Source organism: Rana temporaria, chromosome 6, assembly GCF_905171775.1.
Source record: "Rana temporaria chromosome 6, aRanTem1.1, whole genome shotgun sequence".
NCBI lineage: Eukaryota > Metazoa > Chordata > Amphibia > Anura > Ranidae > Rana > Rana temporaria.
Genome location: NC_053494.1, coordinates 220760267 through 220782737, shown reverse-complemented (window position 1 = coordinate 220782737; position 22471 = coordinate 220760267). Strand labels below are relative to the sequence as shown.

Genomic DNA, 22471 nt, shown 5'->3' with positions numbered 1-22471 from the left:
ACGGGAAGGTGGGACGGGAAGGCGGGACGGGCAGGCGGGACAGGAAGGTGAGACGGGAAGGTCAGCTATGAAGGTGGAATGGGAAGGTGAGATATGAAGGTGGGACGGGAAGGTGGGACGGGAAGGCGGGACGGGCAGGCGGGACAGGAAGGTGGGACGGGAAGGTGAGATATGAAGTTGTGACGGGAAGGCGTTACGGGAAGGCGGTAAGGAAAGGCGGGACGGGAAGGTCAGATATGAAGGCGGGACGGGAAGGCGGTACGGGAATGCGGGACGGGAAGGTGAGATATGAAGGTGAGACAGGACGGGAAGGTCAGATATGAAGGCGGGACGGGCAGGCGGGACGGGAAGGTCAGCTATGAAGGTGGAATGGGAAGGTGAGATATGAAGGTGGGACGGGAAGACGGTACGGGAAGGTGAGACGGGAAGGTCAGATATGAAGGTGGGACGGGAAGGCGGGACAGGAAGGCGGGACAGGAAGGCGGGACAGGAAGGTTAGATGGAGATTTCGAGATTTAATTGTTATCTTGTTACATTTTGCCAATAATAAGAAAAAATAACCGTTTTGTGATCTCTCTCCTCCCCCCGCAGATCGGCCCATCCAATACGCACATACCACCTACGAGGGCGGGACGGCACGGCTGACTGTACAGGACGCCCTGCCGGAGGACGAGGGGGTGTACACCTGCCGAGCACAGAACAGCGCGGGATCCGCCTCCTGCAGCACCACGGTGACCGTATCTGGTGAGCAGCCGCGTTCTGGTTTGGCATTTCTGTTACTTTACATGGAAAAACACTTTAACCCCTTCAATGCGGGCTCTGCCACCCCCTTCCTGCCCAGGCCAATGTTCAGCTTTCAGGGCTGTCACACCTCGAATGACAATTGCGCGGTCATACAACACTGTATACATTGGACATACATTTCATCAATAGGTAATTCTTCTCCTTCACTGAAGGACACTGATAGGAGGCACTGATGGGCATTCATATATGGCTCCGATGGGCAGCCTTTATAGGCACTGGGCACTGATAGGTGGCACTGATGGGCAGCCTTTATGGGTACTGATGGGCAGGACTGACGGCCAGCCTTTATAGGCACTGATAGGTGGCACTGATGAGTAGGCACTGATGAGGAGGCACTGAAGGACACTGATGAGGCACTGAAGGGCACTTATGAGGAGGCACTGAAGTGCAGCACTGATATGCAGCACTGATGGGCAGCCTTTATGGGTACTGATGGGCAGCCTTTATGGGTACTGATGGGCACTGATAGGCAGCACTGATGGGTACTAATAGATGGCACTGATGGGCACTGATAGGCGGCACTGATGGGCATTAATAGATGGCACTAATAGGTGGCACTGATGGGAAGTCTTTATAGGCAAAGATGGGCACTGATAGGCGGCACTGGCCATTAATAGATGGCTCTGATGGGCACTGAGAGGCATCACTGATGAGAAACCTTTATGGACACTGATAGTTGGCACTGATGGGCACTGATAGGCAGCACTGAAGGCACTGTTGGGTAGCCTTTATGTGCACTGATAGGCATCACTGATAAGGAGGCACTGACAGCCATCACTGATGGGCACTGAAATACAGAACTGATGGGCACTGATTGGCATCACTGGGCACTGGCAGGCATCGCTGATGGGGCTGTTTATCAGCACAGACCCCCCCCCCCCCCGTCATGTCATGCCGATAACCGGCACTTCCCATTAACACTGTGATCAGCTGTGATTGGTTACAGCTGATTACGTGGTAAAGAGTCTGTCATTGGTTCTTTACCGTGATCCGGGTGACACACCGCACCACCAATCACCGTGCTGCACGCGCCCCGGGGGCGGCACGAGCGGCTTGTTCTGAAGGACGTAATTTGACCTCCAATCAGAACAATGGATCTCCCCGCCTGACCGTCATTCTACTATAGGCCGGGCAGGAAGGTGTTAAGTGGCGGTGTGGGCGGGGCTCTGGGTTTTTTATCGATGGCATCATTTTCAGATCATTCAGAATTCATTGACAGGAAAAAAGCAGCCAACGCGTTTCAGAGGAAATCCTCCGACTTCTTCAGGGAAAAAGAGATGAAGATGATAAATGATAATAATACTGAACATGAATCCATAAAATCTGGTGGGTGATGAGCCTTGCCGTGCGGAATTACCGTATTTATCGGCGTATACCGCGCACCTTTTTGCCCTGAAAATCAGGGCAAAATCGTGGGTGCGCGGTATACTCCGATGCCTGCTTTCCCGCGCCAAGTTTTGAATACTGCGCCGACATATACAGAGCGCAGTACACTCGGGTATAGTCAGGCAGTCTCGGCTCCTCTCGCGCTCACGTCCTGGACGTACAGGACGTCAGCGCGAGAGTTGCCGAGCATTGCCGACAATACACGAGTGTACTGCGCTCTGTATATGTCGGCGCAGTATTCAAACTCGGCGCGGGAAATGAGCGGGGAGGACGCGAGGACACCGCAGACGGACGCCGGACCCGACGAAGAGGACACCCGAAGCCACAGAAGGACGTCGGACCCGACGAAGAGGACACCCGAAGCCGCAGACGGACGCCGGACCCGACGAAGAGGACACCCGAAGCCGCAGACGGACGCCGGACCCGACGAGGCCGCCGATGGACGCCGTGCAAGACACCAAAACTGTAAGTACAAAAAAAACTTTTTTTCCACAGGATTCGGGGCAACTTTAGGGGTGCGCGGTATACGCGGGAGCGCGTTATACCGCGATAAATACGGTACATTGCATCTTATTTTTGTTTTTCAAAAAAGTGTATTTTTTTTACCTCAAAAAGTGCGCTTGTAAGACCGCTGCGCAAATACGGTGCGACAGAAAGTATTGAGGTGACAGCCATTTTATTCTCTAGGGTGTTAGAAAAAAAAATATATAGGGGTAGATTCACGTAGAATGGCGTAACTTTGTGCGGGCGTAACGTATCCTATTTACGTTACGCCTCCGCAACTTTTACAGGCAAGTGCCGTATTCTCAAAAAAAAAGTTGCGGCAGCATAGCGTAAATCGGCCGGCGTAAGCCCGCCTGATTCAAATTGTGAAGAGGTGGGCGTGTGTTATGTAAATCAGGCTTGACCCGACGTGATTGACGTTTTTTTCCAGAAAGGCGCAAGCGCCGTCCGTGGAATTTCCCAGTGTGCATTGCTCCAAAGTACGCCGCAAGGACGTCGTAGGGTTTCGACGTGAACGTAAATGACGTCCAGCCCCATTCACGGACGACTTACGCAAACGACGTAACTTTTTCAAATTTCGACACGGGAACGACGGCCATACTTAACATTGGTACGCCGCACTTACGCCACCATATAGCAGGGGTAACTATACGCCGGGAAAAGCCTAACGTAAACGGCGTAACTGTACTGCGTCGGCCGCGCGTACGTTCGTGAATTGGCGTATCTAGCTGATTTACATATTTCGATGCGTAAATCGGCGTACACGCCCCTAGCGGCCAGCATAATTATGCAGTTACGATCCGATGGCGTAAGAGACTTACGCCTGTCGGATCTAATAGATATCTATGCGTAACTGATTCTAAGAATCAGGCGCATAGGTACGACCGACCGGACGCAGAGATACGACGGCGTATCTGGAGATACGCCGTCGTATCTCCTCTGAGAATCTGGCCCATTATGTTTGGGGGTTCAAAGTCATTTTCTAGCAAAAAAATAAAAAATGATTTTAACTTGTAAACAACAAGCTTCAAAAATAGGCCCCGGTCCTTAACCGCTTGCCGGAACAGGGAGAGGCATTTGTAAACAAGGCATTTCCCTGTTCTGCCTAGTGACAGGCCACTGATCATCTGCTCCCTCTCATCATCGTGAGCAGTGACCGCTGTCGTGTCACTTGTAGCCCACCCCCCCCCCCCACACAGTTAGAATCACTCCCTAGGACACACTTAACCCCTTCCTGGTCCCCTAGTGGTTAACCCCTTCGCTGCCAGTCACATTTACACAGTAAACGGTGCATTTTTATATCACTGGTCGCTGTAAAAATGACAATGGCCCCAAAAATGTGTCAAAAGTGTCCGATGTGTCCGCCGCAATGCCACGGTCACAAAAAAAAAATCGCAGATCGCCGCCATTACTATAAAAAAATAAAAATGCCATAAATCTATCTATTTTGTAGACGCTATGGCCCAGATTCACAGAGAGCAGGTGCACATTACGCAGCTGTAGAGTAACCAATGTACGCTACGCCAACGCAGCGCAGAGAGGCAAGCAATGTATTCAGCAAGCCAGTGCTCCCAACGCTGATTCGAAGGCGTACGCCAGCGTAGGTGGAAGTGGGCGTGACCCATGCAAATGAGGCGTGACCCCATGCAAATGATGGGCCGAGTGCCAGACAGATACGTATCACGAACTGCGCATGTGCCGTGACGTGGACGCATCCCCCTGCGCCTGCTCACAACCACGTCGGAATAACTGCCTAAACTACGCCGGATCACTGTGTACGGTGTGAACGTAACCTACGCCCAGCCACACACACGTCCAACGTAAAATACGCTGGCTTGTGTTCCCTGGCGCAGACCTGAGCATGTCTGCTGCCGGGTTGCACCTCCTTTATGGAGAATAACTCTACGCTGGACGTACAACTTACGCGTACCTCGCTTAGCCTGTGTCGGACGCACGCAGGTTTTTGAATCGCCGTATTTCCCTTATTTGCACGTTTTATATGGCTAATCAATGGGAGCGGCACCATGCGCCCACCCTACGCCGGCGTAAGCAAGCTATGTCGGCGGGGTGTAACCTGGTTTTAGGCGCATATCTGTTTTGTGGGTCTGGCGCACACATATACGCCGGCGCACATTTGCACTTACGTCGGCGTAACTTGTTATACGTCGGCGTAAGTGCTTTGTGAATCTGGGCCAATAACTTTTGTGCAAACCAATCAATAGACGCTTATTGCGATTTTTTTTTTTTTACCAAAAAAATGTAGAAGAATACGTATCGCCCTAAACTGAGGAAGAAAATTGTTTTTCTTAACATATTTTTATGGATATTTATTATGGCAAAAAGTACAAAAAAAAAAAAAAATTCAAAAATTGTCGCTCTATTTTTTGTTTATAGCGCAAAAAAATAAAAACCACAGAGATGATCAAATACCACTAAAAGAAAGCTCTATTTGTGGGGGGGGGGAAAAAGGACACCAATTTTGTTTGGGAGCCACGTCGCACGACCGTGCAAATGTCAGTTAAAGCGACGCAGTGCCGAATCGCAAAAAGGGGCCCGGTCTTTGGCCAGCCAAATGGTCCGGGGGGCTGAAGTGGTTAAAATCAAAATTTGATTGAAAGTTTTTTTTTTTCACACTAGTATTATTTTTGTTGCGCACCTCACTTTTTCTTATGTAGCTTTTCCACTCTGAGAGAATCTGATGAAATGGGCGATGATCTGAGGATCGGATTCCATGGATGGATTTGTATCTTTTTGTTTAACCTCGCCTACTTTGTAACTTTGTAACTATTAGATTTCAGCTTTTCTTTTCCCATCCAGTTTGGCAACAATTTGGAATTTTTCTTTTGTGAATTATTATTATTATTATTTATTTTTTTCGTAAGACAGTAAAACCTTGGTTTGAGAGCGTTTTGCAAGACAAGCAAAATGTTTTAATACATTTTGGGCTAGATTCAGGTAGGGCGGCGCATTTGTACGGCGGCGTAGCGTATCGAATTTACGCTACGCCGCCGTAAATCAGAGAGGCAAGTGCTGTATTCACAAAGCACTTGCCTCCTAAGTTACGGCGTTTTTTTATGTAAATGGGCGGTGACCCGACGTGATTGACGTTTTTTTTACGAATGGCGCATGCGCCGTCCGTGTACATATCACAGTGTGCATTGCTCCAAAGTACGCCGCAAGGACTTATTGGTTTAGACGTAAACGTAAATTATGTCCAGCCCTATTCGCGAACGACTTACGCAAACGACGTAAAAAATTCAAAATTCGACGCGGAAACGACGGCCATACTTAACATTGCGTACGCCTCATAGAAGCAGGAGCAACGTTATGCCGGGAAAGCCTTACGCAAACGACGTAAAAAATTCCGCCAGACGCACGTACGTTTTGTGATTTGGCGTATCTAGGTCATTTACATATTCTACGCCTAAATGACGGAAGCGCCACCTAGCAGCCAGCGTAAATATGCACCCTAAGATACGACGGCGTAAGAGACTCACGCCAGTTGGACCTTAGGCTAATTTCGGCGTATCTAGCTTTCTGAATACAGAAATAAGAATACGCCAGCGCTGCTTTGAATTTACACGGCGTATCTATAGATACGCTGGCGTAAATCAATGCTGAATCTAGCCCTTTGCCTTGATATACAAGCGATGTCTTGATATAAGAGCAGCGTCATGTCACCACTGAGTATAAAAGAGAAGAGAGGCGCCTCTAAGTGTAGCAATCTGGTTACATTTAATGAGGATGCAACAATTAGCAACTTATTGCTACACTTAGAGGCGCCTCTCTTCTCTTTTATACTATAAAAAAAATTGCTTTGATATACAAGTGCTTTGCATTACAAGCTTGTTTCTGGAACGAATTATCCTCGCAATCCGAGGTTTTACTGTATATAAAATAATTTTCCCCCATTAGAGAAATGACTGACTGTGAAACGCGCGCCCTTCCAGGTGGTAAATGATTATTTCCGACCCAGAAAAATACCAGAAAGTTCTTCCCTGGGATTTATGGATGTTGATGTCATCACCGGGGAAGTGATGTCATAACGATCGGAGGTGATTGATGGCGCTTTTCCAACATGGCCGCAGCCCCCCCCCCCCCTGTCAGTAATTCTTTGCCCTTGTGCGTTTGTCCAGAGATGGCGGTGAAGCTCGGAGAACATACACACTTCTATAAGTGGTAGCGAACGCGTTTAATGGAGGCGATGTGACGGTAGCAGGGATGCCTCACTAATCCCCGGGATGAAATGCGTGGAAAAATCCTGCAGAAGCTGCAGACGGGTTCCTACACAAATCATTATGAGACATAAACCTGATGGAGGGGGGAGCGCACATTATCGCCGTATATATACTGTACAAACCGCGAACGGCGAGGATCTGGAACGTATCCAAAGAATAAAGACATTATTTGTTACAGCGTCCCTTCCTCTCCCCATTGGGAGCGCCGAGAGATTCTCTATCTATACGTTCTAATATGAATGTATCTGCTAAGTGTGCGAATATTGAGCTCTGAGTTCCCGGGTCTGTACCCCCGCTGTGCCCATTATGAGGGGTTCTCACCATCCCTGTGCTGAGTTCCCGGGTCTGTACACCCGCTGTGCCCATTATGAGGGGTTCCCACCATCCCTGTGCTGAGTTCCCAGGTCTGTACACCCGCTGTGCCCATTATGAGGAGTTCCCACCATCCCTGTGCTGAGTTCCCGGGTCTGTACTTCCGCTGTGCCCATTATGAGGGGTTCCCACCATCCCTGTGCTGAGTTCCCGGGTCTGTACACCCGCTGTGCCCATTATGAGGGGTTCCCACCATCCCTGTGCTGAGTTCCCGGGTCTGTACCCCCGCTGTGCCCATTATGAGGAGTTCCCACCATCCCTGTGCTGAGTTCCCGGGTCTGTACACCCGCTGTGCCCCATTATGAGGGGTTCCCACCATCCCTGTGCTGAGTTCCCGGGTCTGTACACCCGCTGTGCCCATTATGAGGGGTTCTCACCATCGCTGTGCTGAGTTCCTGGGTCTGTACACCCGCTGTGCCCATTATGAGGGGTTCCCACCATCCCTCTGCTGAGTCCCCGGGTCTGTACACCCGCTGTGCCCATTATGAGTGGTTTCCACCATCCCTGTGCTGAGTTCCTGGGTCTGTACACCCGCTGTGCCCATTATGAGGGGTTCCCACCATCCCTGTGCTGAGTTCCCGGGTCTGTACACCCGCTGTGCCCATTATGAGGGGTTCCCACCATCCCTGTGCTGAGTTCCCGGGTCTGTACACCCGCTGTGCCCCATTATGAGGGGTTCCCACCATCCCTGTGCTGAGTTCCCGGGTCTGTACACCCGCTGTACCCATTATGAGGGGTTCCCACCATCCCTGTGCTGAGTTCCCGGGTCTGTACCCCCGCTGTGTCCATTATGAGGCGTTCCCACCATCCCTGTGCTGAGTTCCCAGGTCTGTACACCCGCTGTGCCCATTATGAGGGGTTCCCACCATCCCTGTGCTGAGTTCCCGGGTCTGTACACCCGCTGTGCCCATTATGAGGGGTTCCCACCATCCCTGTGCTGAGTTCCCGGGTCTGTACCCCCGCTGTGTCCATTATGAGGCGTTCCCACCATCCCTGTGCTGAGTTCCCAGGTCTGTACACCCGCTGTGCCCATTATGAGGGGTTCCCACCATCCCTGTGCTGAGTTCCCGGGTCTGTACACCCGCTGTGCCCATTATGAGGAGTTCCCACCATCCCTGTGCTGAGTTCCCAGGTCTGTACACCCGCTGTGCCCATTATGAGGGGTTCCCACCATCCCTGTGCTGAGTTCCCGGGTCTGTACACCCGCTGTGCCCATTATGAGGGGTTCCCACCATCCCTGTGCTGAGTCCCCGGGTCTGTACACCCGCTGTGCCCATTATGAGGGGTTCCCACCATCCCTGTGCTGAGTCCCCGGGTCTGTACACCCACTGTGCCCATTATAAGGGGTTCCCATCATCTTTGCTGGGGAAGGGGCCCCCGGTTCTCTCATGGTGCTGGGGCCCATTTCTAGGTGTAAGTGACCCTGTCAGTCCTCCCAAGCCTCTAATCGGAGGTGAAAGCAGAGAGGCGGCTCGTCCTTCTCATAATCTGATTAGAAGAAGGAGTTCCTTCAGTGAAGGTTTAATCGTCTGAAATCCGGAGCATCTGCCGCCATGGTGGGACTTCTCCGGGATGGACGATGCGATTCCCGTACAAGGTGAGCGGTGGGGATCGCTGGGCGGATTTCGGGGTGAGATTTGTAACTTTGTTGCAGAATATCATCAAATTTTTCTACCCGTTTTACCCGGCCAGAGTTCTCTGGTTATAATTACCGTCATTCAGTTCAGACGCCGGCCGTACGCGGGTTCGCTGTGCGGTTCATACGCTGAATTCACATTAAATGACTTCCATGTATTGTCAATGGGGGGGATTTACTAAAGACAAATAAACTGCGCACTTTGCAGTTGCACTCATTTTCCCCCGAGTGTAACGAATGTCACGTCTATCTCAATGTAGGGGGTCAGACACTATAGCTGGCTACTGTGCACTTCACCTATAGCAGCCCCCTTTCCCTTAAGGCAAGCAGGTCTACCGGTACTTGGTTGCCCCCCCCCCCCAGGACTTCTACACAATGCTATAGTTTCTGGCCAGCCGGCCAGAAACAGAGCAAACAACAGGTTACTTGCAGTTAGCAGACAGCGTGGTTCAAAGACAGTCCAGGTAGAGGCAGGCTAAGTTCAGGGGATAATCCCGTCCAATCCGGGTCAAACACAGGGGATCCAACAACAAACAAGGCAGACTTACAGGAGCTTGATCGGGAACAATACAGGTAGAACCAGGGCCGCCATTAGGAATTTTGGGGCCCCTTACACAGCTTCAGGCATGGGCCCCCTGGAGCAGATAATGGGGGGGGTGCTGCTGTCGCAAATTGAGAAGCGGGGGCGGAGTGTCGCTAGTTGAGAAGCGGAGGGGCGCCGCGAATTGAGAATGGGGGGGCACTGCGGATCGAGAAGCTGGGGGGGCTGCCGCCACAACTTAAGGTCGGGGGCTTTGGGTGCTGAGGAAAAAAAAGAGGGATGCCATCCGGGCCCCTGGGGACCACTGGGCCCCTTAGAGGGCGGGGGGCTTTGGGTGCTGACAAAAAAAAAGGGGGGTGCCATCTGGGTTCCTGGGGACCACTGGGCCCCTTAGAGGTTGGGGGGGGGGCTTTGGGTGTTGACAAAAAAAAAAAAGGGGGATTCCATCCGGGGACCACCGGGCCCCTTACAGGTGTACTGCCTGTACCCCCCTACAACTTGCAAAGTGCGCAGTCCCTTTTACTTTAGTAAGTCCACCCCAAAGTGTCCGCCCGTCAGGTCTGGACAGAGGGTGGGAGGTGCGTTAGGTCTGGACAGAGGGTGGTAGGTGGGGCAGGTCTGGACAGGGGGTGGGGGGTGGGAGGGGTGTCAGATCTGGACAGAGGGTGGGAGGTGGGGCAGGTCTGGACAGAGGGTGGCAGGTGGGGCAGGTCTGGACAGGGGGCGGGAGGTGTGTCAGGTCTGGACAGAGGGTGGGAGGTGTGTCAGGTCTGGACAGAGGGTGGGAGGTGGGGCAGGTCTGGACAGAGGGCGGGAGGTGTGGCAGGTCTGGGAAGAGGGCGGGAGGTGCAGCAGGTCTGGGAAGAGGGCGGGAGGTGCGGCAGGTCTGGACAGGGGGTGGGAGGGGTGGCAGGTCTGGGAAGAGGGCGGGAGGTGCGGCAGGTCTGGACATAGGGTGGGAGGTGTGGCAGGTCTGGACAGAGGGTGGGAGGTGCAGCAGGTCTGGACAAGGGGTGGGAGGTGGGGCAGGTCTGGACAGAGGGTGGGAGGTGCGGCAGGTCTGGACAGGGGGTGGGAGGGGTGTTGGGTCTGGGCAGAGGGTGGGAGGTGTGTCAGGTCTGGACAGGGGGTGGGGGTGGGAGGGGTGTCAGGTCTCCCGCCCTCTGTAACTATGTAACATTCCGATGCTGATCTGATACTTTGTATTCTGGGATTTGGATTTCGGATACAATTTGTTGGCAGTCAGGGCCGGTTTTCTGATATCACGCCCTCCAATGAGGTGTCGCTGGTGGTTGGGGGGGGGGAGGGGTGTTTGTGGGGGTGTCACCCCGCGGGGGTCACCGTCTCTGATGACGGGTTCACAGACTGTTCCCACGGTGCCGCTCTGTTTCCGCTTCTCTGAGAGATCCGGAGAATCTCCCATGGTGATTAAATTACCGCCGAGAAAAATATCCGACTTCCCTGGAAACATTTTCATTAAAGGAAAAGCCGCGTCTTTTTTTGCGTGCGAACGATCGCTGTCGGTGACAGAAACGGCTTCCTCTGATTTCACTGAACACTGTGAGCTTCTCACCATGTACATTAGAAGCCGCAGCAAGTCAGGTAAAGCCCCGCCCCATTTCCTGGCTGGAGGACGTCCAGCATCATCTAGCTCTTTCTTACCCAATCCGATTGTCCCTGGCCCCGCCCCTTTTATTCATTGAGTTTCAGTTAGGTGGTTCAACATCACATGTGGGGGGCGTTACCTATGCAAATACAGCCTTGTCTAGGAACACCCACTCGTCGAAACTGACACCCACCCATCAAGGCATTATATTATTTGCATAACTCCTCCCACTGCTTGCATCAGGACTGAGGGCTCCTGGGAGGAGTGGCCACACACTCGCTGCCACCCCTGAGGAAAGCAGCTCTTCTTAGTGCGAGGACAAGGTCATCTAGAGCCCCAGGTGAACATGCCAAACTGCCCCCCCCCCCCCACAAAATTCCCCCCTTCCAAAACATCAGGTACTAATCTGCATGCTTGCCCCCCCAAGCATAAATCCCCCCTCCCAGCACAAATCTTTCCCCCCCACCCCCTCAGCTAAGATCCTCTCATTCTGCGCAAATACTCCCAGCACAACTCCCCCCCACAAATAAAACAAATCCCCTTCCTCCATTCTAGCGCAAATCCCCCCCCCCCAAATTTCCCCTTTTTGCACAAATAATGCCCCCCAACTATCCCTACTAGCACAAATCCCCCCCAAAAAAAATCCCTTACCTAGCACAAATCCCCCTACCCCAAAAATGTCCCCTCCTAGGACTAATCCCCCCCCCCCCCACAAAAAAAAATCTCTTTTCTAGCACAAATTCCCTACACCTCGAATTGCCCCCTCTGAGCCAAAATCCCCCCCCCTTTTTAAATCCCCTTATTCCCAGAACAAACTCCCCCCTTCAATCATCCATCCTAGCACAACCCCCCCCCCCCCCAAATTTCACTTCCTAGCACAAATAATGCCCCCCAACCATCCCTACTAGCACAAATCCACCTACCCCAAAAAAATCCCTTTCCTAGCACAAACTCTTTACCCCTCGAATTTCCCCCTCTGAGCCAAAATCCCCCCCCCCTTTCAAATCCCCTTATTCCCAGAACAAACTCCCCTCTTCAATCATCCATCCCTAGCACAACCCCCCCCCCCCCAAAAAAAAATCACTTCCTAGCACAAATAATGCCCCCCAAACGTCCCTACTAGCACGAATCCACCTACCCCCCAAAAAAGTCCCCTCCTAGGACAAATCTCCCCTCAAAAAATTCCCTTTCCTAGCACAAATTCCCAACCCCCTCGAATTTCCCCCTCTGAGCCCAAATCCTCCCCCCCCTTTTCAAATCCCCCTCTTCCCAGCACAAACTCCCCCCCTTCAATCATCCATTCTAGCACAACCCCCCCCCCACCAAAAAAAAATTCACTCCCTAGTACAAATAATGCCCCCCAAACTTCCCTACTAGCACAAATCCCCCTAGCCCCAAAAATTTCCCCTCCTAGGACAAATCCCCCTTCTCCCTTTGCATATTACATTTTCTAGCACAAACCCCTCAAATCCCCCCTCCCAGCACAAATCCCCCATCCCAGCACAAATCCCCCCTCCCAGCACAAATCCCCCCTCCCAGCACAAATCCCCCCTCCCAGCACAAATCCCCCCTCCCAGCACAAATCCCCCATCCCAGCACAAATCCCCCCTCCCAGCACAAATCCCCCCTCCCAGCACAAATCCCCCATCCCAGCACAAATCCCCCCTCCCAGCACAAATCCCCCCTCCCAGCACAAATCCCCCCTCCCAGCACAAATCCCCCATCCCAGCACAAATCCCCCCTCCCAGCACAAATCCCCCCTCCCAGCACAAATCCTCTCCCACATCCTCCCTCTCAACACAACCCCCCCCCCAAATCACCACTCCTAGCAAACCTCCCCCAAATTGACCCTCCGAGAACAATTCTTATCTCCTGCCGCCCCCCCAAATCCCCCCTCTCAACACAAATCCCCTCCCCCAATCTCCTTGTGGTACCCAGGGCAGCCATCACAAATGTTGGGGCCCCTTACACAGCTTTAGGCAGGGCCCCCCTGGAGCAGTGAACCGGAGCGGGGTGCTGCCAAAATGTAATCTCTTCTCTTCTGACACGAGATAATAATAAACGGGGGGGGGGGGCCTGGGGACCATTGGGCCCCTTACAGGTGTAATGCAAAACAAAAAAAAAACAGGAGGGGGCCAGCCGGGCCCCTGGGGACCATCGGGCCCCTTACAGGTGTAATGCAAAACAAAAAACGGGAGGGGGCCGGCCGGGCCTGTAAGGGGGGCCCTGGGGACCATCGGGCCCCTTACAGGTGTAATGCAAAAAAAAAAAAACGGGAGAGGGGCCAGCCGGGCCCCTGGGGACAATCGGGCCCCTTACAGGTGTAATGCCTGTACCCCCCTGATGGTGGCCCTGGTGGTACCCCCCTTCCCCACCTCACACCTTACAACAGTGCCCAGGGCAGCCGACCCTCCTGCCCACCTCTTGTCCCCCCCCCCCCCTGGTGTCACGCTCAGCATGTCGGGTGGGGGGGGGAATCAGCGGCTACAATATTGTTACTATGGGGCAGATTCTCGTAGATCGCCGCATCTCTGCGGCGACGTAACGTATCTCATTTACGTTACGGCGCCGCAAGTTTTACGGGCAAGTGCTTGATTCACAAAGCACGTGCCTGTAAAGTTGCGGCGGCGTAGCGTAAATCCCCCGGCGCAAGCCCGCCTAATTCAAATGATCCGGGTAGGGGGGCGTGGATCATTTAAATTAGGCGCGTTCCCGCGCCGAACGTACTGCGCATGCGCCGTCCCTAAAATTTCCCGACGTGCATTGCGCTAAATGACGTCGCAAGGACGTCATTGGTTTCGACGTGAACGTAAATGGCGTCCAGCCCCATTCACGGACGACTTACGCAAACGACGTAAATTTTTTACATTTCGTCGCGGGAACGACGGTCATACTTAACATTGGTTCCCCCTCATATAGCAGGGGCGACTTTACGCGTCGCAAATCAAACGTAAACGTTGTATCTTCACTGCGTCGACCGCGTGTACGTTCGGGAATTCGCGTATTTTGCTAATTTGCATACTCGATCGGGAAAACGACGGAGGCGACACCTAGCGGCGAATAAAAAAAAAATTGCATTAAAGATCCGACGGCGTAAGAGACCTACGCCTGTCGGATCGAATGGATATCTATGCGTAACTGATTCTAAGAATCAAGCGCATAGATACGACGGGTCAGATTAGGACTTACGACGGCGTACATGGCGCTGCGCCGTCGTAACCCTTTCAGAATCTGGGCCAGTGTGTTTTGTGGCGTTCGGGTTGCATGAATGAAGCCCGTGATTGGGGGTTTGCACGCTTCATTCGCACAGCTTTGCCTTTATACCGTATAATGTGACAATACAGTCTCAGGGCGCGACGCTTCTCGGGGAACACTGCGGAAGCGTTGTAGTGCGTTCACGTGCGTTTTTTTAGCGCTCTAGCAGTGAGAGGACGATGGCGTGCGTTGGAACTCATTTCTAATAGTAAAACAGTAAGAATACAGAACATGTCGCCTTGCAGGGCGCTGGAAATCAATGAGGCCGACGCGTTTCGATGCGCAGCGGGACCGCGGAAGATGAATGAGAACGCATGACGACCCCCCCCCCCCCAGGAAACGGGCGCCGCTGTGCGTGAGAAAAGTGTGACTTGGCCCTTCATACTGATGTGCAGATCAGAGATTCGTCCTTTTAATTTGCATGGAATCTCCGGAAATCTGTAATTGGGGGAAAATGATTTTTCCGTAAATAAAATACATTTTTTATTAAGAACTCTCTTCCCCGGAACCTCGGAGTTCTTTGGCACTCTTGCATTGTTGTGTGCCACGGAGCCGGGTCCCAGCGCTGCCTGCGTGGGGGGGGGGGGGGAACTAGGCAGTTGCCTAGGGCGCACTACCAATTTTAGGGTGCAGCCACGGCCAGGGCTCAGCTGTCCGGCAGGGGCTGCTGTATTTGGCTGCCTTTTTGTTATTTGGGGATGTCTCTTTGCTGGATTTGGCTGTCTCTTTATTTAGGGATGTCTCTTTGCTGGATTTGGCTGTCTCTTTATTTGGAGATGTCTCTTTGCTGGATTTGGCTGTCTCTTTATTTGGGGATGTCTCTTTGCTGGATTTGGCTGTCTCTTTATTTGGAGATGTCTCTTTGCTGGATTTGGCTGTCTCTTTATTTGGGGATGTCTCTTTGCTGGATTTGGCTGTCTCTTTATTTGGGGATGTCTCTTTGCTGGATTGAGGTGTTTCTTTGCTCTATTGGGATGTATTTTGCTAGATTGGGATGTCTCTTTGCTGAATTGGGATGTCTCTTTGTTGAATAGGGATGTCTCTTTGCTGAATTGGGATGTCTTTGTTGAATAGGGATGTCTCTTTTTTGAATAGGGATGTCACTTTGCTCGATATGGATGTCTCTTTGGATAGGGCTGTCTGCTAGATAGGGTTGTCTCTTTGCTGAATAGGGATCTCTCTTTGCCGGATTGGGATGTCTCTTTTCTGAACAGGGATGTCTCTTTACTGGATTGGGCTGTCTCTTTGCTGAATAGGGATGTCTCTTTGCTGAATAGGGATGTCTCTTTGCTGAATAGGGATGTCTCTTTGCTGAATAGGGATGTCTCTTTGCTGGATTGGCCTGTCTCTTTGCTGAATAGGGATGTCTCTTTGCTGAATAGGGATGTCTCTTTGCTGAATAGGGATGTCTCTTTGCTGGATTGGGCTGTCTCTTTGCTGGATTGGGCTGTCTCTTTGCTGGATTGGACTGTCTCTTTGCTGGATTGGGCTGTCTCTTTGCTGGATTGGGCTGTCTCTTTGCTGGATTGGACTGTCTCTTTGCTGAATAGGGATGTCTCTTTGCTGGATTGGGCTGTCTCTTTGCTGGATTGGGCTGTCTCTTTGCTGAATAGGGATGTCTCTTTGCTGGATTGGGCTGTCTCTTTGCTGGATTGGGATGTCTCTTTGCTGGATTGGGCTGTCTCTTTGCTGAATAGGGATGTCTCTTTGCTGAATGGGGATGTCTCTTTGCTGGATTGGGCTGTCTCTTTGCTGGATTGGGCTGTCTCTTTGCTAAATAGGGATGTCTCTTTGCTGGATTGGGATGTCTCTTTGCTGGATTGGGATGTCTCTTTGCTGGATTGGGATGTCTCTTTGCTGGATTGGGCTGTCTCTTTGCTGGATTGGGCTGTCTCTTTGCTGGATTGGGCTGTCTCTTTGCTGAATAGGGATGTCTCTTTGCTGAATAGGAATGTCTCTTTGCTGGATTGGGCTGTCTCTTTGCTGGATTGGGCTGTCTCTTTGCTGGATTGGGCTGTCTCTTTGCTGAATAGGGATGTCTCTTTGCTGGATTGGGATGTCTCTTTGCTGGATTGGGCTGTCTCTTTGCTAAATAGGGATGTCTCTTTGCTGAATAGGGATGTCTCTTTGCTGAATATGGATGTCTCTTTGCTGAATATGGATGTCTCTTTGCTGAATATGGATGTCTCTTTTTTGAATAGGGATGTCTCTTTGCTCGATAGGGATGTCTCTTTGGATAGGGCTGTCTGTTTGCTGGATTGTGATGTCCCTTTGATGGATTGGGCTGTCTCTTTGCTCAATAGGGATGTCTCTTTGCTGGATTGGGATGTCTCTTTACATTTTCAAAGAGAACAGAATAGAAAATAATAGAATAGAACTTTTTTTTTCTATTCTATTTTATTCTGGAAATTGGAAAACAATTCGAAAAATTTATTCAAAAAGTTTTCGAATCGATCCGAATTCGCGGCAAAACACACAAAGGACTCATCACGCCGTTATTTCTGAAAAAAAATTGCAAAAATTGAGGCACAAAAAAAAACGTGCCTGGCTCGGCGCCAAAATTTGGCACGTTTGCCAGTAAAAAAAAGCTAAAAAAAACACCCATATGAATGGACCCCATCCTTCCGCCCCCAAAAATGCGCCAAAGAGGCAAAATTCCAAATTCTGACTCCGAGCCAAAAGCTTTGCTTTTTTGCGTGTTTTTGGCGCACTTTTGTGCGTTTTTTGTTTTTGGAGCGGCACCACCGTACCCGTATGAATGTCCCTCCACCCCCCAAAAAATGCGCCAAAGAAGCAAAATTCCAAATCACTGAGCCAAAAGCTGCGCTTTTTTTTCCACGTGAAAAAAGTTTGGCAGAACGCGCGACCGCTTACCCGCATTTCGGGGTGCCATTTAGGTTTCCGCTCCCCGAATTGTGGCGAAGGTTGGAAATGGCCACGATTCTGCTGCGCTAATTCGCAATAGCGGCAAATCGCGGGACGCTCCGTGCGTTCCCGGTGCGTCACACGCCGATTTTTAATAGAACCCCAAACGCGGTGCGATTTTCTGGGAGGGGTAATTAGGGGTGCGCTAGGAAGTGGTGATCAGACACGTGTGCGGTTTGCGGCAAAACACCTGGCAGAACGCGCGACCGCTTTCCCGCATTTCAGGGGGGGGCCATTTAGGCTTCCGTTCACATCTCCGCTCTCCGAATTGCGCGCGGGGGGGCATAATCGCCTCGATTCCGCCGCGCTAATTTGCAATAGCAGCAAATCGCGGGACGTTCCGCGCGTTCCCCGTGCGTCGCCTGTCAATTTTAACAGCGACCCAAATTGCGGCGCGATTTTTCCCGGGCGGCAATCGCGGCAAAAATGCCCATAAAAAAATACAGGAGCTTCTTTTGGCGAAGCGACGGGGCGTCCAGCGATTCTATTTTTGCGTTTTTCCCGCGATCGTCGCCCCCCCCCCCCCATACGCGGAGAAACGACCGAAGCCTTAAAAATAAAGTTACCATAAGTGCGTCTCGTGTTTTAGCGCGTTTCTGCTACATCCGAATGGCGCTTCATAACCTCTATGGGTGGGAGGGGGGCAGGGGCGGGCTGGGCCGGGGGGCAGAGTTGAAAGCTCACCGCTTCATCTTTAAAAAAAAAAAACGCACCCCCCGTGCGGCGGAGGTTTTCGGAGCGATTTGCAGACGACTTCCATAGTGACAATATGGAACAGCAAAACGTGTAAGAAATGGAAGGATGAGACTTGAATTATCTGGTTTGGATATTCGGAGACGCGGCGCGGCGGGGGGGGGGCAGTGATGGTGCGCCGGCACATTCCTTCCCCCGATGTGATGCTGTGCAGGTCGCAGATATATATATTATAACACACATGCTGTGTACCTGCGGAGTGATGGAGTTAATGCGACTCTCTGGCGGGGGAGGGGAGGGGGGGGGCGAGTGGCCCCTCGGGTTCCTAATCCACAAGGACCATACATGGTAAGGAGAGCGTCCCGGAGAGCGCGCTGCGGGATCTCTTCCTGAGCCGCCTGCCAAGGATTCCTCCCGTGCTTCTCTGTCAGGAGACTAAACAGCCGCAACGCTCTGCGACAATCGCATTTCCATCCCAGGGGTCCGAGCCGTGACCCAAACTGATGGGGGGGGGGCGCTGCGATTCGGGGCGGAAGGGGGGGCTGGTCCAAGGGGGAGACCCGGCTTCCCGAAGCCTCTCCGGGCGTTCTACAATCCCACGTGATTCTGGCTGCGATTCTGCAACGCGGTAAAACGGACGCAAAACGCGCGTTTTGCGTCCGTTTTACCGCGTTGCAGAATCGCAGCCAGAATCACGTGGGATTGTAGAACGCCTGGAGAGGCTTCGGGAAGCCGGGTCCCCCCCCCCCAGACCAGCCCCCCCTTCCGCCTCGAATCGCAGCGCCCCCCCCCCATCATTTTGCGGATGCGATTTGAGACATATACAAAACGAGCGGGCTCAAATCGCACCGGACGGACATCGCAATGCGATTTTTGCGCAGGAAGGCTGTGCGATTTTCTCCTCGAATCGCAAATGCGGCGTCCTTCGTGTTTTTAGGGAGCCCGTTCACACCACACGCAGTCCAATGCGATTTTTTTTTTGCATCAAAAACGCATGGAAAGTCGGTTATATGATTTTCAAATGGCGTAGTTCACACCGGCGCCTGCAGTTCCAGACAGAAAACCGGACTGTACCGAAATGATGTAAAACGCACCAAAAACGCACCGGAGCACAACCAGCTCTTACCATAGAAACAAAGTCTGGATGCCTTCCAGATGCTTTTCTGCGTGCGCGTTTTTGGTGCGTTTTTGATGCAGTCCAGTGCTCCCCCTTTTTTTTTCTTAAGCTTAAATAAGGACATGTGCGTTCCAGTGCGTTTTTGGTGTGTTCCAGTTTAAAAAAAAAAAAGTAGAACGTGCTGCATTTTTCCTACACTGGACTGTACTGGCATGTACTGGAAAGCACCTAAATGCACCAAAAACACTGGAAAACACCTAAACGCTTCAAAAAACACCTAAACGCCCCAAACACACCAAAAACGCACTGGAAAACGCCCAAATGCACAAAAAACGCACTGGAACGCACCTAAACACACAAAACGCACTGGAACGCACCTAAATGCACCAAAAACACACTGGAAAACACCCAAATGCACCAAAGACGCACTGGAATGCACCTAAACGCACAAAAGACGCTCTGGAACGCACCCAAACGCACAAAAAACACACTGGAAAACACCTAAACGCTTCAAAAACGCACTGAAACGCACCTAAATGCACCAAAACGCACTGGAACGCACCTAAACACACACAAAATGCACTGAAACGCACCTAAATGCACCAAAAATGCACTGGAACACACCTAAACACACAAAAAACGCACTGGAAAACACCCAAACGCACAAAAAAAGCATTGGAACGCACCTAAATGCACCAAAAACACACTGAAAAACACCTAAACGCTTCATAAACGCACTGGAACGCACCTAAACACACAAAAAACGCACTGGAAAACACCTAAATGCATCAAAAACGCACTGGAACGCACCTGAATGCACAAAAACACACTGGAAAACACCCAAATGCACCAAAGACGCACTGGAATGCACCTAAACGCACAAAAGACGCTCTGGAACGCACCCAAACGCACAAAAAACACACTGGAAAACACCTAAACGCTTCAAAAACGCACTGAAACGCACCTAAATGCACCAAAACGCACTGGAACGCACCTAAACACACACAAAATGCACTGAAACGCACCTAAACACACAAAAAACGCACTGGAAAACACCTAAATGCATCAAAAACGCACTGGAACGCACCTGAATGCACAAAAACACACTGGAAAACACCCAAACGCACCAAAATGCACCTAAATGCACAAAAAACGCACTGGAAAACACCTAAGGGCCGGTTCACACCAGATGCAGTCTTGTGCAGTTTTTTTCTGCATCAAAAACGCATAGAAAGTCGGTTATATGGTTTTCAATGGCGTAATTCACACCACTGCGTTGCAGAGAAAAAAAAGTAGAACATGCTGCATTTTTCCTGCACTGGAACGCTGTAAAACGCATGAAAACGCACTGGAACGCTCTTGTCCTTCTCTAAGGTTAATGAAAAAAGTGGGGTGAAAAAAAGCTCTGGACCGCATCACAAACGCACCTAGAACGCATCAAAAGCGCGCATGCAAAAAAAAATCACCTGGAACGCATCCGGATTGCGTTTCTATGGTGTGCAGCGGCCCTAAATAAGGTCATGTGCATTCCAGTGCGTTTTTGGTGCGTTTCAGTTTCATTAAAAAAAGTATAACTTGCTGCATTTTTCCTGCGCTGGAACGCTTTTTTTGTGCGTTTTTGATGCGCTTTTTTTCTCTCCTTTTTTTTCTTAACCATAAATAAGGACATGTGCGTTCCGGTGCGTTTTTGTTGCGTTTTGAAGCGTTCCAGTGCAGTCCAGCGCAGGAAAAATGCGGCGCGTTCTACTTTTTTTTCCTGGAACGCATCGGTGTGAACTACGCCATTGAAAACCGTATAACTACTTTCCATGCGTTTTTGATACAGAAATAAAAAACGCACTGTACTGCATGTGGTGTCAAGAAAAAAGTGTGTGTGGGGGGAGGGGGGAGCACTGCACTTCAAAAACGCACCAAAAACCCGCCTGCAGAAAAGCTCCCGGAACGCATGCGTTTCTATGGTGTGACGCGGCCCTCGGTGCGTTTTATGAAGTACCACCCTTGATTCTGAATGGGCCCCTCCCCCTCTCCAAAAATGTGCTAAAATAAACCCCGCCCCCCCCATGCAATACATTTTGGTGCTGGGCCAAGCGCGTTTCGCGACAGCTATCTGTGCAAAAAAAATGTGCTGCAAAACGTGCGACTGCTCCCTGCGTTTCAGGCTGCGTTCTCGCATTTTTCGAATCGCGTAGACGTTGTGCGGCTCGTTTCGAATTTTTATCAGAAAATCGTTCTGCACATGTCTGAAATCGTAGATGGAATTGCCGCGATTCTGCCTGCGATTTCAGAACTTGCCGTTTAATATGTAGAATCACACAACGCGCTTACCGCGCAGTTATATTTTTATGGCTTCGTTCGCACATAATGCGTTTAGAATAGAGGGGGGAGGAGCTGCCGCGATCATCTATCATGCTATTAAGATGGTCCTGACAGTAGAGATGATGTCACGTACAGTAGTGATGTCTCGTACAGTAGAGATGATGTCACGTACAGTAGAGATGTCACGTACAGTAGAGATGATGTCACGTACAGTAGAGATGTCACGTACAGTAGAGATGTCACGTACAGTAGTGATGTCACGTACAGTAGAGATGTCACGTACAGTAGAGATGTCACGTACAGTAGTGATGTCACGTACAGTAGAGATGATGTCACGTACAGTAGAGATGTCACGTACAGTAGAGATGTCACGTACAGTAGAGATGTCACGTACAGTAGTGATGTCACGTGCAGTAGAGATGTCACGTACAGTAGTGATGTCACGTACAGTAGAGTTGTCACGTACAGTAGTGATGTCACGTACAGTAGTGATGATGTCACGTACAGTAGAGTTGTCACGTACAGTAGTGATGATGTCACGTACAGTAGTGATGTCACGTACAGTAGAGATGATGTCACGTACAGTAGTGATGTCACGTACAGTAGTGATGATGTCACGTACAGTAGAGTTGTCACGTGCAGTAGAGATGATGTCACGTACAGTAGTGATGATGTCACGTACAGTAGAGATGATGTCACGTACAGTAGTGATGATGTCACGTACAGTAGAGTTGTCACGTACAGTAGTGATGATGTCACGTACAGTAGAGATGATGTCACGTACAGTAGAGATGATGTCACGTACAGTAGTGATGTCACGTACAGCAGAGGATGTCATGTACAGTAGTGATGATGTCATACAGTAGAGATGTCTCGTACAGTAGTGATGTCACGTATAGTAGTGATGATGTCACGTACAGTAGTGATGTCACGTACAGTAGAGATGATGTCACGTACAGTAGTGATGATGTCACATATAGCAGAGGATGTCATGTACAGTAGTGATGTCATGTACAGTAGTGATGATGTCACGTACAGTAGAGATGATGTCACGTACAGTAGTGATGTCACGTACAGC

At 51.0% G+C, this 22471-nt stretch overlaps 1 protein-coding gene across 2 annotated transcripts in view; it reads left to right on the top strand.

Moving 5' to 3' along the window:
* Window positions 1-22471, top strand: part of MYLK (myosin light chain kinase) — a 232149-nt gene that overhangs the window by 82343 nt on the left and 127335 nt on the right. For both annotated transcript variants that reach the window (XM_040358297.1, XM_040358296.1), the window contains exon 10: window positions 592-744. In XM_040358297.1, coding sequence (XP_040214231.1) covers window positions 592-744 — 153 coding nt within the window. The remainder of the gene's footprint in view (window positions 1-591; window positions 745-22471) is intronic.